Source organism: Rattus norvegicus, chromosome 5 (assembly GCF_036323735.1).
Source record: "Rattus norvegicus strain BN/NHsdMcwi chromosome 5, GRCr8, whole genome shotgun sequence".
Classification (NCBI taxonomy): Eukaryota; Metazoa; Chordata; class Mammalia; order Rodentia; family Muridae; genus Rattus; species Rattus norvegicus.
In genome coordinates, this window is record NC_086023.1 from 52195078 (window position 1) to 52207191 (window position 12114).

Genomic DNA, 12114 nt, shown 5'->3' on the forward strand with positions numbered 1-12114 from the left:
CAGCAGTAGTAACCCCGACTAAGACACTCAGCTAACTGAAGCCGCTGTGACCCAGCTCAGTTAACTGGCAAGGCAGGAGTTGGGATGTGGGTAGAAGTGAGACGAGGGCCTTTGTAGGCAACCAAGGAAGGAGGTGGCCTTGGGGCAGGAGGTCTTACTGACTGCCCTTTCAGCAGATTAGCTTAGGTGTTGCAGGACTCTCTCAGCTGTGGGTTCTATAGAGCTAGCAGCTCAGCACACAGGTAAACACACACACATGTGTACACACACACACACACACACACACACACACACACACACACACACATTCCATCTTCCTGTGTTTTCATTGCTTGTAGATGAGAAAGTGAGTGTAATTTTAATAGTAAAACATCACAAATTTCTACTTGTAATTTTGGTTCTTGTATTTTGTTTGATGTCTTGCTGTGGTTGTAAAAACAACACCTTTTTTTTTTTTTCTTTTCTTTTTTTCGGAGCTGGGGACCGAACCCAGGGCCTTGCGCTTGCTAGGCAAGCGCTCTACTGCTGAGGTAAATCCCCAACCCCAACAACACCTATTTGTGACAGGCATAAAAAAATAAACTAGTTTGGGATCAGGGACGGGAGCTCAGTGATGGACACTTACCTGGCCTTGCCTGAAGCCTGGGCTAGATCTAAACTAAAAACAGAAGCCAAGGTCTCCGTAGCCTTACGTAGCCTTACGTACTGTCTAGAGACAGCCATTGTTCTTAGCTTTAGGGACTTTTTATATCATGCTTTGTCAGCATGTACCATGAGCATGCCTGGTACCCTCAGAGTTTACAAGAGGGTTGTTGGGTCCCTTGGAACTGGAGTTTCTGATGGCTGTGAGTCCCCTTGTGGGTTCTGGGAGGTGGTACATGCCTGTAATCCCAGCTGTCAGGAGATTGGCTGAGGCAGAAAGTGGGAGAGTTCAAAGCCACTCGGGCAGCATGAGTGTAGCAAGATCCCATCTCAATGTAAATAATGTGTAAAATAGTGTGGTGGGAGTTAAAGTGTTAGTACGAGTCTCAGGGAATTTCTGTGAAGAGACGCCATAATAAAGGAGAACATTTGATTGGCGCTGGCTTACTGTTTCAGAGGTTTAGTCTATCATCTTCATGGCAGGGGGCGTGGCAGCATGTTGGCAGATGTGGCACAGGAGAAGAACCTGAGAGTTCTGGTTTGTAGGCGGCAGAAGGAGGCTGTGCAAAGCTAAAAACCTCAGAGCTGGCTTCCACAGACACACCCACTCCAACAAGGCCACACCCACTCCAACAAGGCCACACCCACTCCAACAAGGCCACACCTTCTAATAATGCCACTCCCTTATGGGCCAACCATTCACACTCATGAGTCTATGGGGGGGGGCGGGGGGGTTCATTCCCATTCAAACCATCTTGACATGTCTTCAAACGTCTGAACTCTTGCACTTGGGAGATTTCTTTGTTAAAGCTGGCTGGGATACAGCTCAATGGTAGACCTCTTCTTCCCTAGCGTGCACAGGGTCCTGAATTCAAATCCTAGTATGGGAGGTGGCTTTGAATCTTTGACAGTTTATAGTGGGCTCATTGGCGCTTTCAAAAACTAATTTCCCTATATTTTTTCTTTTTTTAAATTTAAGGACCATTTTATTAGAGTATGAAAGTAAAACAGGACATGACAGCTGTAAGTATTGGGAGCTGCTATGAGGAAGGAGACGGCTAGAGAGAGATGCCTTTTTGAATCAGGGTTCAAAACACCTGCCGTGTTCTGTCATGGAAGTCGGCAAGTAGGTGCATGGCAGAGGGGAGCGGAGATTCAGAGAGTGAGAAAGCCCAGGTGCCACAGAAAACATGCAGGCTTTTGGCCAGTATCTGAAAGAAAAAATGTGGCAGGATAGCTGTCTCCTCCACCCCCTTTCTTTTTCTGAGATAAGATGCTGTTATATTGTCTGTGCTGCCCTTGAACGTCTGGGCTCACCTAATCGAAACTTAAATTACTTTTAAGTGTGTGGGTACCAGCAGTTTAAATGCTATTCAAAGCTAAAATTCCCACATAGCCTTGAAAATACACTTCAGGCTCTTTATTACTTTGAGCCCCACCCACCCACTCCCCCTCCAGCCCTTTTTATTTTTGTAAGATTAAAGCATCAGCTTTGATGTTTGTCCTACCTAGATTTTAGATTCTGGTTTACCTCTCATTAACTTTGTTCAAGAAGTAGTGGTAGTAGTGGTGGTAGTGGTAGTAGTAGTGGTAGTGGTAGTAGTGGTAGTGGTAGTAGTGGTAGTAATGGTAGTGGTAGTAGTGGTAGTGGTAGTAGTAGTAGTAGTGGTAGTAGTGGTAGTGGTAGTAGTGGTAGTAGTGGTAGTAGTGGTAGTAGTGGTAGTAGTAGTGGTAGTGGTAGTGGTAGTAGTAGTGGTAGTGGTGGTAGTGGTAGTAGTGGTAGTGGTAGTAGTGGTAGTGGTAGTAGTGGTAGTAGTGGTAGTGGTAGTAGTGGTAGTAGTGGTAGTAGTAGTGGTAGTAATGGTAGTGGTAGTAGTGGTAGTAATGGTAGTGGTAGTAATGGTAGTGGTAGTAGTGGTAGTGGTAGTAGTAGTAGTAGTGGTAGTAGTGGTAGTAGTGGTAGTAGTGGTAGTAATGGTAGTGGTAGTAGTGGTAGTAATGGTAGTGGTAGTAGTGGTAGTAGTGGTAGTAATGGTAGTGGTAGTAGTGGTAGTGGTAGTAGTGGTAGTAGTGGTAGTGGTAGTAGTGGTAGTGGTAGTAGTGGTGGTAGTGGTAGTAGTGGTGGTAGTGGTAGTAGTAGTGGTAGTGGTAGTAGTAGTGGTAGTGGTAGTAGTGGTAGTAGTAGTGGTAGTGGTAGTAGTGGTGGTAGTGGTAGTAGTAGTGGTAGTGGTAGTGGTGGTAGTAGTAGTGGTAGTGGTAGTAGTGGTAGTAGTAGTGGTAGTAGTAGTAGTTGTTATTATTATTATTACTACTATTAAGCTTAACCTTTCCCCAGTATCTGTCTGGTTTAGAGTATTTTTTGGCAGCTAGTGCGTGATCAGAATTAAGTATGGTCAACTGTTTATTACATTGTAACTTTTGGGTGACGTTGATAAGGTTTAGTGTAATTCCAGTTGAGTCAGATTTCTAGCCACTTATTCATGAATTCGAGCAATACACTAGAAATTGTAAATAGTTTCGGGTGAAGGGAAAAGGTACAGACACTCTCTTTGTGAGGAAAGGATTCAGAACCAGTCAGTCACACTAGTATCTTCAGTGGGTCCCGTCTTGGTCCCTAAGGCTGTGGTGTTGGTGTTCGCCTGGGTTTTGCATGTTCTCACTCTTGGGCTCTGCTGAATAATACGTCATTTCTCCAGTAGGAAACTTGGAAGTGCTGACCGTTTACAAAGGAGGGAACTGAGGCAGCAGGCAGACATAGGAAAGCAGTAGCCAGGCTCTGTCCCTGGAGGCCACACCTGAACATGCTGAGTCTACCGAAAATGAGTTCAATTGCACAAAGAACTCTGTGTCTTCTGTAGGGGTTTCTAACCATGTGGGCACGTTGGCTTTTATTTTCCTCATGTCTGACACTGGTGTTTTGGCTGCACTGCTTGGACACAGGTTGCAGATCTCCTGATTCTTTGTATTTCCTGAGAACAAGGATGTCTTTTTGCAGGACCACAGTCTAACCATCAAATAAGGCAAATTTAGCACGTCCAGCATGCTCCATTATCTAATATATGTCATACTCAAATTTTATCAGTCCTGGGGGGGTGCACTTTTTTTTTGTGGAGCTGGGAGATGGATCCTAGGACCTCCGTGTGTGTGTGTGTGTGTGTGTGTGTGTGTGTGTGTGTGTGTGTATGTGTATGTGTACACATACTGTGCATGCCTATGTGAGACAGGGTTTCTCTGCGTAGATCAGGCTGGCCTCAAACTGAGAGATCTGCCTCTCTCTAGCTCCCGAGAGCTTGAGTTAAAGGCGTGTGTCACTTCTGCTTCTTACTTCTGTTTTCTGTTGGTTTTTTCCTCTGGCCCAAGTCAAGCTCAGCAAGCATTTGCCTCTCCTATCTATCTGGACTGTTTGGAGGTCTTTGGCCTTGCTTTTGGCAGGTGCCTTTGGCTTTGGAGGGATGAGAACTTTTCTCTACCTCTGCTTGCGTTCTTCCGGCACCTAGAGTTGCCTAGTTGCCATAGTAACCATTACGTTGGTAACAGACTGACAATCACCTCTGTGTCTGTGCCCAAAGGTACTGCATGTGTCTTGACTGTAAATGTCCTATTATTAGGGCAGCTGTTTTCTGTGTGTTGGGGAGGGGAGGTCGTCTGTCTCGGGGTTGCCATTTGTAGTTCTTTCTTGAAGGTCTAATACATTTTGGTTTTTTTGTCTCCATTTAGCCTCAAAGAAGATGGAGCGGGCGCCCCGTATGACAAGGACTCGACAGCCATTATAAAACTGAATAATACAACGGTTCTTTATCTAAAAGAGGTCACGAAGTTCTTGGCGCTCGTTTGCTTTGTCAGAGAGGAAAGCTTTGAAAGAAAAGGTAACTTTTGGTGCGATTTAAAAGTTCATACTGCCTCTGTCGCGTGTGTTGAATGTGTGTGTAGACAGCGGGTGCCCTCGAAGCCTCAACTTTAGTTACGTGGCCCTTGATTGGCAGGCCTGAGGCAGGCCCTTCATGAGTAGATTTCTGGACCTGTCTGTCCCCTAGGTGTGTAGCCATGATTAGGATGAGGTGGCAGGAGAACCAGAATCCTCCCTGTTAACCAGGCTGTTGCACAGAAGGTGTTAGGTGAGCCATATGACCATTGCTCTCTGATTAAAGAAGCGCTAGAGGTAGTTGGCATTTGATGTCTGCTTAGTATTCCCATACTCTTAAGTCCTGGAATAACAGGGATGGTACCATGACCCACACGTGAAGGAGTGACTGATAATATAACACCGTCCTGTAAGAGTCAAATCAGTTGTTGGTGATGGGTGTGCGTGTATGTTTTAAGCAAAAGCAACTAACTGATTCTTTTCCCCCTTTATTTTGTGAATGATGCTCGTGTGGCTAGGGCTGGGTACTGGTAGCCAGGGCATAGTTTACCATTGCTGACAGATCTGGGGTAGCTCAGGGCTTATCCAGGAGGTCAGAGACCTGGCCTCAATCACAATCACTAACTAGCGCTACACAAGTAAAGCTAAGCTATAGTGGGGAGCAAAGGCGAGGCTGTGGAGGGCAGTGGGAACAGCCTCTAGAGCAGCTTCCTTATCCTGTGTGCAGTAGGGCTCCTGATAACTGTTCTAATGTTAAGGAACACAGCTGATTAAAGGGCACCTGCCTTTAATCCCAGCACTCGGGAGGCAGACAGAGGCAGGTGGAGCCCTGTGAGTTTGAGGCCAGCCTGGTCTACAGAGCTAGTTCCAGGATAGCCAAGGCTACATAAAGAAACCCTGTCTTGGGGTTAGGGATTTAGCTCAGTGGTAGAGTGCTTGCCTAGCAAGCACAAGGCCCTGGGTTTGGTCCCCAGCTCTGAAAAAAAGAAAAGAAAAAAAAAAAAAAACAAAAAAACCCTGTCTTGAAAACCCCAAATAAATAGATAAAAATTAAAATAAGGAAAACATAAAGAACAAAATCAAACTTCACATCTGAGGTAAGTCTTTTTTTTTTTTTTGGAGCTGGGGACCAAACCCAGGGCCTTGTGCTTGCTAGGCAAGCACTCTACCACTGAGTTAAATCCCCAACCCGGTAAGTCTTGTTATATCTCTGAGACTTTTTTCTTGCCCTCTTTTCCTCATCCCTTCACTTGCAGCAAAGCTGGGTCGCTGTTGGAGTAGTTTTAGAGCTGTTTTTTTTTAGTTTCCTCACATTAGTTTTACTGTAGCAAAGGTTATCTATGTATCTCTCTCTCTCTCTCTCTCTCTCTCTCTCTCTCTCTCTCTCTCTCTCTTTTTCTCTCTCTCTCTCTCTCTCTCATATGTGGCATATTCCTGTGGTATATATGTGTCTTGTGTATGGTATATGTGTGTTGTATGTAGTGTATTCATGTGGTATATGTGTGATGTGTATTAGTATGTTATATGTGGTATAGGCATGTGTTGTGTATGTGCCAGGGGCGAGCCCCAGCGTGCTGCTCCTTCTTGTGGGTTCCTCTTGAGGCAGTGCAGGGGGAAGAGCCTCGATGGAGGGTAAGATGTTTGTCTTACAAGATACTTAGGGTTGCTGTATGATAAAAATTAACTAAGTTACTTTGCTACTGTAGCTGCCTGCCTTCTGGGTTCCTCTTAGCACCTCATCCTGAAACAACCAGGGATTAAGTGAAGTAGCCTTTGTTCTATCAGCAGGAACTATGTGGCTCTAACTTTCAGCCTGCTTGCTAGTTGAAGGCACAGGAAGAAAAGGGGGACACTTTGAAAAGTGAATTTAGCATTTATTTCTTTTTTTTTTAAAGATTTATTTATTCATTTATTATATATAAGTACACTGTAGCTGTCTTCAGACACACCAGAAGAGGGCATCGGATCCCATTACAGATAGTTGTGAACCACCATGTGGTTGCTGGGAATTGAACTCAGGACCTCTGGAAGAGCAGTCGGGTGCTCTTAACCGCTGAGCCATCTCTCCAGCCCTTAGCGTTTATTTCTAAGTTGTAAAAAGTTTCCTATGAAAGCTCTCTAAGAAAAAGGGGGAAAGCAGAAAGATCTTAAGCGGGCCAAGGGAAACTTGCTCTCCTCTCTTTGTCCTCAGCACTTACACATCTTTCAGAACACACAATCACATGGTAAAAAGTTCACCACAAGTTTACACACAAGTTCAAATCATAAACCGAGTAAGTTTACAACAGAGAATGTTTGCATGCATATCCGTTAGGAGCAATTATCTGGCTTAACATCCATCACCTGTCACAGCTCTACAGGTTCACTGAGAGTTAAAAACCATAACTAAGTTATTAGTGAAAGTTTGGTATAAATAAACCCAGTCAGTATTTTATCTTCTGCTCTAGAGCCTGTAATAAATCATAGTTCCCTTTTTATGACCTTTGGTTAATGGTTGAACAACCTTTGGAATGTGCTTGAGTAGTAGGTGCAGTTAACTCTTGCTAGAGACTGGCAGCGTTCTCCTTGCAGTTTTGACCGTCAGAAAGAACCTAACAGCGGCCCCACTGTAGAAGAGTTAATGATCACTAATATAATTTTAGGAATTCTTTTATAGGATCATCATAAGACTTAAGTCATCCATTTGTCTATGTAGCATTGGTAAAATTGCACATCTTCATAGTTCAGCAGAGATCCGCTCAAAAGGGTGGGCTCGTACCTAGTGATAGTTATGTATATTTAGTAATAACAGGAAGAGCATACCAATAGATGGAATCTTTCCTGAAATGATTTACTCCTGGGCCTTGCCTATGGGAGCAAATCTATTGAGGATTATTTATTAATCCGAAGCTGATAGTTATTAGCTTGTCCCATGATGGCTCCTGACATCTATGTTGTGTTCTTGTGGCATATGCATGTGCTATATGTATTAGTATGCTGTATTTTGTATTTATATGTTAGATGTAGTGTATAAGTGTTTTATGTGGTATGTTAGTATGTTATGGGGTGTATTTTTTATATGCATGGGATAGGTATGGCATATAAATGTATGTGGTGTATTAGTTTATTGTATGTGCTGTGGTATTTGTATATGTTAGGTGTGGTGTATGCTTATGTTTTATATGGTATATTAGTATGTTATGTATGCTATATGCATGTGTTATATAGTGTCTTTGGGTGCATACATATGTGTGGATGCTTATATCACCTTTATTGTTTTCTGCCTTGTTCCTTGAGACAGAGTTCCTCGGTGAAACAGGAACTCACCATTTTGGGCCAGGCTGGCTGAATGACCAGCAAACTGCTGCCAGCCCCCTCTGCCCCAAAAGCACTAGTGGGATGCCTCAGCTCTAAAGGGTAGACACGTTTTGGTGGCTTCCAGTGAATAGTAACAAAGTATCTTTCAGACTTTATGGTTAATATGCCCAGTTTGCTGTATTCTTATCGATAATTGAATTGAAATTTGCATTTCTAGCCTCCTTATAAGGCTGTGTTTGGTGATGAGAGCCAAACAGACTTTTTTTTTCTTTTTTCCAGAGCTGGGGACCAAACCCAGGGCCTTGTGCTTGCTAGGCAAGCGCTCTACCACTGAGCTTAATCCCCAACCCCCAAACAGAATTTTGAATCATTTGTCCTCAAACCCCTTAAGAGTGTTCACCTTTCCTCCCCTATTTCCATCTTCTGGAATGAATAACAGATTATCTATTAGATTATGTGCTTCCTCTGGGAAGACAGACAGGAGGACTGGGCCAGTACACAGTGGTAGAGGCTTGCCTCTTGTGCACGATGCTGTAGGTTCGATCCCAGGACTCCATCCCTGGTCAACAAAGGGAGGGAGACAGGGCTGTATTTTGTTTTACTCTCTCATGCAGTTGATTTTGTCTTTGTTAGGAGCTGACGGCACCAGTGTATGTTGGGGGTAAAGGTGGCTGGCTGGCCAGGGGCTAGGGGAGGTAGTCCTCCCCAGGGAAGAGCACATCCACTGGTTGTCCAGTGCTAAAAGTCAGCCCTGAAAACATACATACAGGTAGCATTATATGGACTTGTTTAGGAACAAACAAGCACATGTATATATCCATGGAATAGCAATTAGTGAAAAAAGAGGCCATGGATTTGAAGGAGATGGGGAGGGGTGTGGCGGGAGGAAAGGGAAGGGAGAGATGTTACTAAATCTACAGATAGCTACCGAGGCTCCTCTCTGGGTAGAGAGAGCTCAGTGTGCGTGTATACATTCACATTGTCAGTCCCTTCCCCAGTTTATAGTTGATCGGCCTTTCCTGTAGATGCTGGTAGCCAAGGAGAACAAGGGCCACAACGAGGTGCAACCTCAGCTGGCAGCATGTTCTAAAGTTTAGGAACTTTTGAGCTGGGCTAGAGGACCTGTTTAGTTTGAACCGATTTCATAATCAACTGGAAAAAAGTTGCTAAATTAGTAAATAATCTCCAAGTGTTCATCCATCTCCCCTTGGACATTTGGTCTGGGGACTGACAGTCTTGTAAGTCCTGGGTGGAATGAACTTGTGCACACGGGGAAGAGTCAGTCCGACACAGGAACGCCACTGTGCCCTCCCATCCCAGACACTGAATGCTGTCTGTCGGTTTCCAAGGGGAACCAGCCTCGCTCTGTTAAAGTACTGCCAGGTTCTCCACGACAAAGTTTCTATAATTAAATACTTGTACAAATCCGGTTGCTTCTTTGACCTTTAGCATTAATTTTAACATCTGACTGTGTGGAACTAAGTTTAAGTAGAAATTGATCATGTACATCTTTGGTACGTTATCCCTGAAACCTACTGGGATGACAGGCAGGTTTTGTAGAATATAGGAAATGAGCTAGAAACCTAGTTGTTGAGTTTAATTCGGTGCTGTGATCTAGAAATGTAGGGGAATGGGCACATTTAAGGTTTCATCTCGTGTTTTTGTTCTGTGTGTTTTGTTATGGTTGTTTCTGTTGTTGGTTTTTTTGTTTTTTTGTTTTTTGTTTTTTTGAGACAGTGTTTTTCTGGCTAGCTTTGGCTGTCCTGGAACTCTGTAGACCAGGCTGGCCTCAAGGATCTGCCTGCCTCAGCCTCCCCAGTGCTGGGATTAAAGGCATGTGCCATCACCGCCTAATCCCTCATCTCACTTTTGTTTGTTTGTTTTTTTTTTTTCTTTTTTTTTCTTTTTTTTCAGAGCTGGGGACCGAACCCAGGGCCTTGCGCTTGCTAGGCAAGCGCTCTACCACTGAGCTAAATCCCCAACCCCCCTCATCTCACTTTTAATGTGTGTGCATGTTTGTGTGTGTGGCGGTGTCTTTCTCTGTTGTTTTTCTATCTTATTTATTTAGTTCCTTTTGAGGCAGGGTCACACCATGTAGCCGTGAGTTCCTAGGTGAGTTCTTGGGGGGAATTCAGGTTGTCAGGCTTATGAGGCTTGTGTGTGTATATGTGTGTGTGTCAGGATGGAACTTAGGTCATCAGTCTTACATAGCAAATATACCAGCTGAGCCATCTTGACGTTAATATTAATCTTAAATTAATATTAGCCTTTAATCTGAATAATTAAGGAAGTGCAGTTCAGTGGTTTTTCAGACCTTTTGAGCTGTGGAAACATTTGGAAATACTCTGGAAACTTCTGGAATGCTCTCTAGAGAACACCTACCTCATGACTGACCTGCTATTTCTGCAGCCTGGGCCTGTGAAGCGCTGGTTGGTCCCCTGCTGCCCCCTACTGGAGATGCATGCCGGGAACAGAGGTTGGTTTTGGTGTTATTTAGAGACTTTGTCTTCCCTTGTGCAGGCCTTATTGATTATAATTTCCACTGCTTCCGGAAGGCCATCCATGAAGTCTTCGAGGTGAGGATGAAGATGGTGAAATCTCGGAAGGCCCAGAGTCGGTTACCCAAGAAGACTGGAGCTACTCCCAATGGGACTCCTCGGGTGCTGCTGTAAGGGGAGCCGTCAGGAGCCAGAGCCCAGACCTCAGTGAGGAGGCTGTTAAACTAAACTGGACTGCAGGAAGGCTGAGCCCTGACTCAGACATATTAAGGAAAAAGAAAACTTACCCTTTTTAAAATAAAATAAGCACTTTGAAGCAAAAAACCTGTACAGTGACAGTGAGACCCACTGTATGTACTTTAACTACATATGTGTAAACTTTTATGTTGATAGAAAAACCCTTGTGAGACCTGCCAGGAAATGTACATATTTTGCACCTTTTTCATGTTTTTTTTTTTTTCTCTCATTGAGGTGAACTTTGATAAGATGACTTTTCTAAAACTCTTTTCTGTACTTGGTGACAAGGACATACTGTAGTCCATATGGCAATCAGAAATTAATCCAATATATTGCTAAAGACTTTTTGTAAACTTGGGACTCTTTTGCTGCCAGTTGTGGAAGGGGAAATAATTTTTCAGTGGAGCAGGAACAGGTCAGGGCTGGAAGGGTCCAGACCAGAGCAATAAGAACTTCTCTAGCCGGACAGTGGTGGTGCATGCCTTCAATCCCAGCAGACGGATCTCTGTGAGTTCAGGGCCAGCCTGGTCATCATACTGAGTTCCAGAACAGACAGGGCCACACAGAGAAACCCTGTCTCAAAACCAATCAACCAAAAAACCCAAAACAAAACGGGAATTTTGTAGAAAAATGTTAGTGCCAAGCTTACCCCTCTACGTTTGCATGTCCCTATGGCCATGCCTTCCGACTCGCCCAGACTTTATGGGACTTTTTACCTCAGCACACACCATTGTAGTCACTTTATGCAGATAGGTGATTTCTTCCTGCTACATTATTCGGATGAACCTTTGGGGGACCAGATTTCTAAAAGGATGCCAATCAGTGTAGAGAATCTGAGTTTGAGGAGACCGGGACAGATAGCATTGATTTGTTGGGGGAAAACCGTAGAGGCACTTCTGCGCCTGCCAAGGAGGGTGCTCAGACTAAAGATGCATCCGTACATCGCATATGTAAAGCTCCTGCGAATGGTGTATTGATGCACTGTGTTTAAAGTCCTTGTTCAAGACCAGTTTTTAATGCTCCATGACCACAGGAGTGGAGCGGAACTTTGGTCTTGATTGAGTTTAGTCCTTGGTGGCTCAGTTTGCTACCTGACTCATTCTTTTTTTTTTTTTTTCATAGGTATGTCTGCACTTTAATTTTGAAATAACAACAGTAATTTTAAAAATCATCATATTGTTCTAAAATAATATCTTCTGGATATGAAGGGGCTATGACAGAGGGTATGGTTGTTGTCATAAGATATACATTATCAAGTCAGTCAATATCTGCATGAAGAGGCAATGAGCTCACAAGATCCCAACCTTAGCTGAGGAACTACTGACAGTTGATATCTCTGACTCATTCTTTTCATCTGTGACAACACAGTTATGTGTGTGCTTCTTTAGATCGGTAGGGAACCGAGAGTCCTAAATCTAGCCCCATTTCAAACCATTCCGAGGGTTAGCACTATCAGCTATGTGTGGCATTAGCAGAGGTTATTAAAGCAGGGTCCACTAGGGATGTCAAAGCAGCTTATCTCTGAAGCTCACTTCTTCTAAGCGTCTTCTTCCCATCTTCTTGCTTCCCTTTCCCCAA

At 44.0% G+C, this 12114-nt stretch overlaps 1 protein-coding gene across 1 annotated transcript in view; it reads left to right on the forward strand.

Moving 5' to 3' along the window:
• Positions 1-10623, forward strand: part of Rragd (Ras-related GTP binding D) — a 35467-nt gene extending 24844 nt beyond the window's left edge. Inside the window, exons 6-7 of the mRNA NM_001106641.2 lie at positions 4360-4508; positions 10322-10623. Coding sequence (NP_001100111.1) covers positions 4360-4508; positions 10322-10473 — 301 coding nt within the window. The 3' untranslated portion in view covers positions 10474-10623. The remainder of the gene's footprint in view (positions 1-4359; positions 4509-10321) is intronic.
• Positions 10624-12114: the final 1491 nt, after the last annotated feature.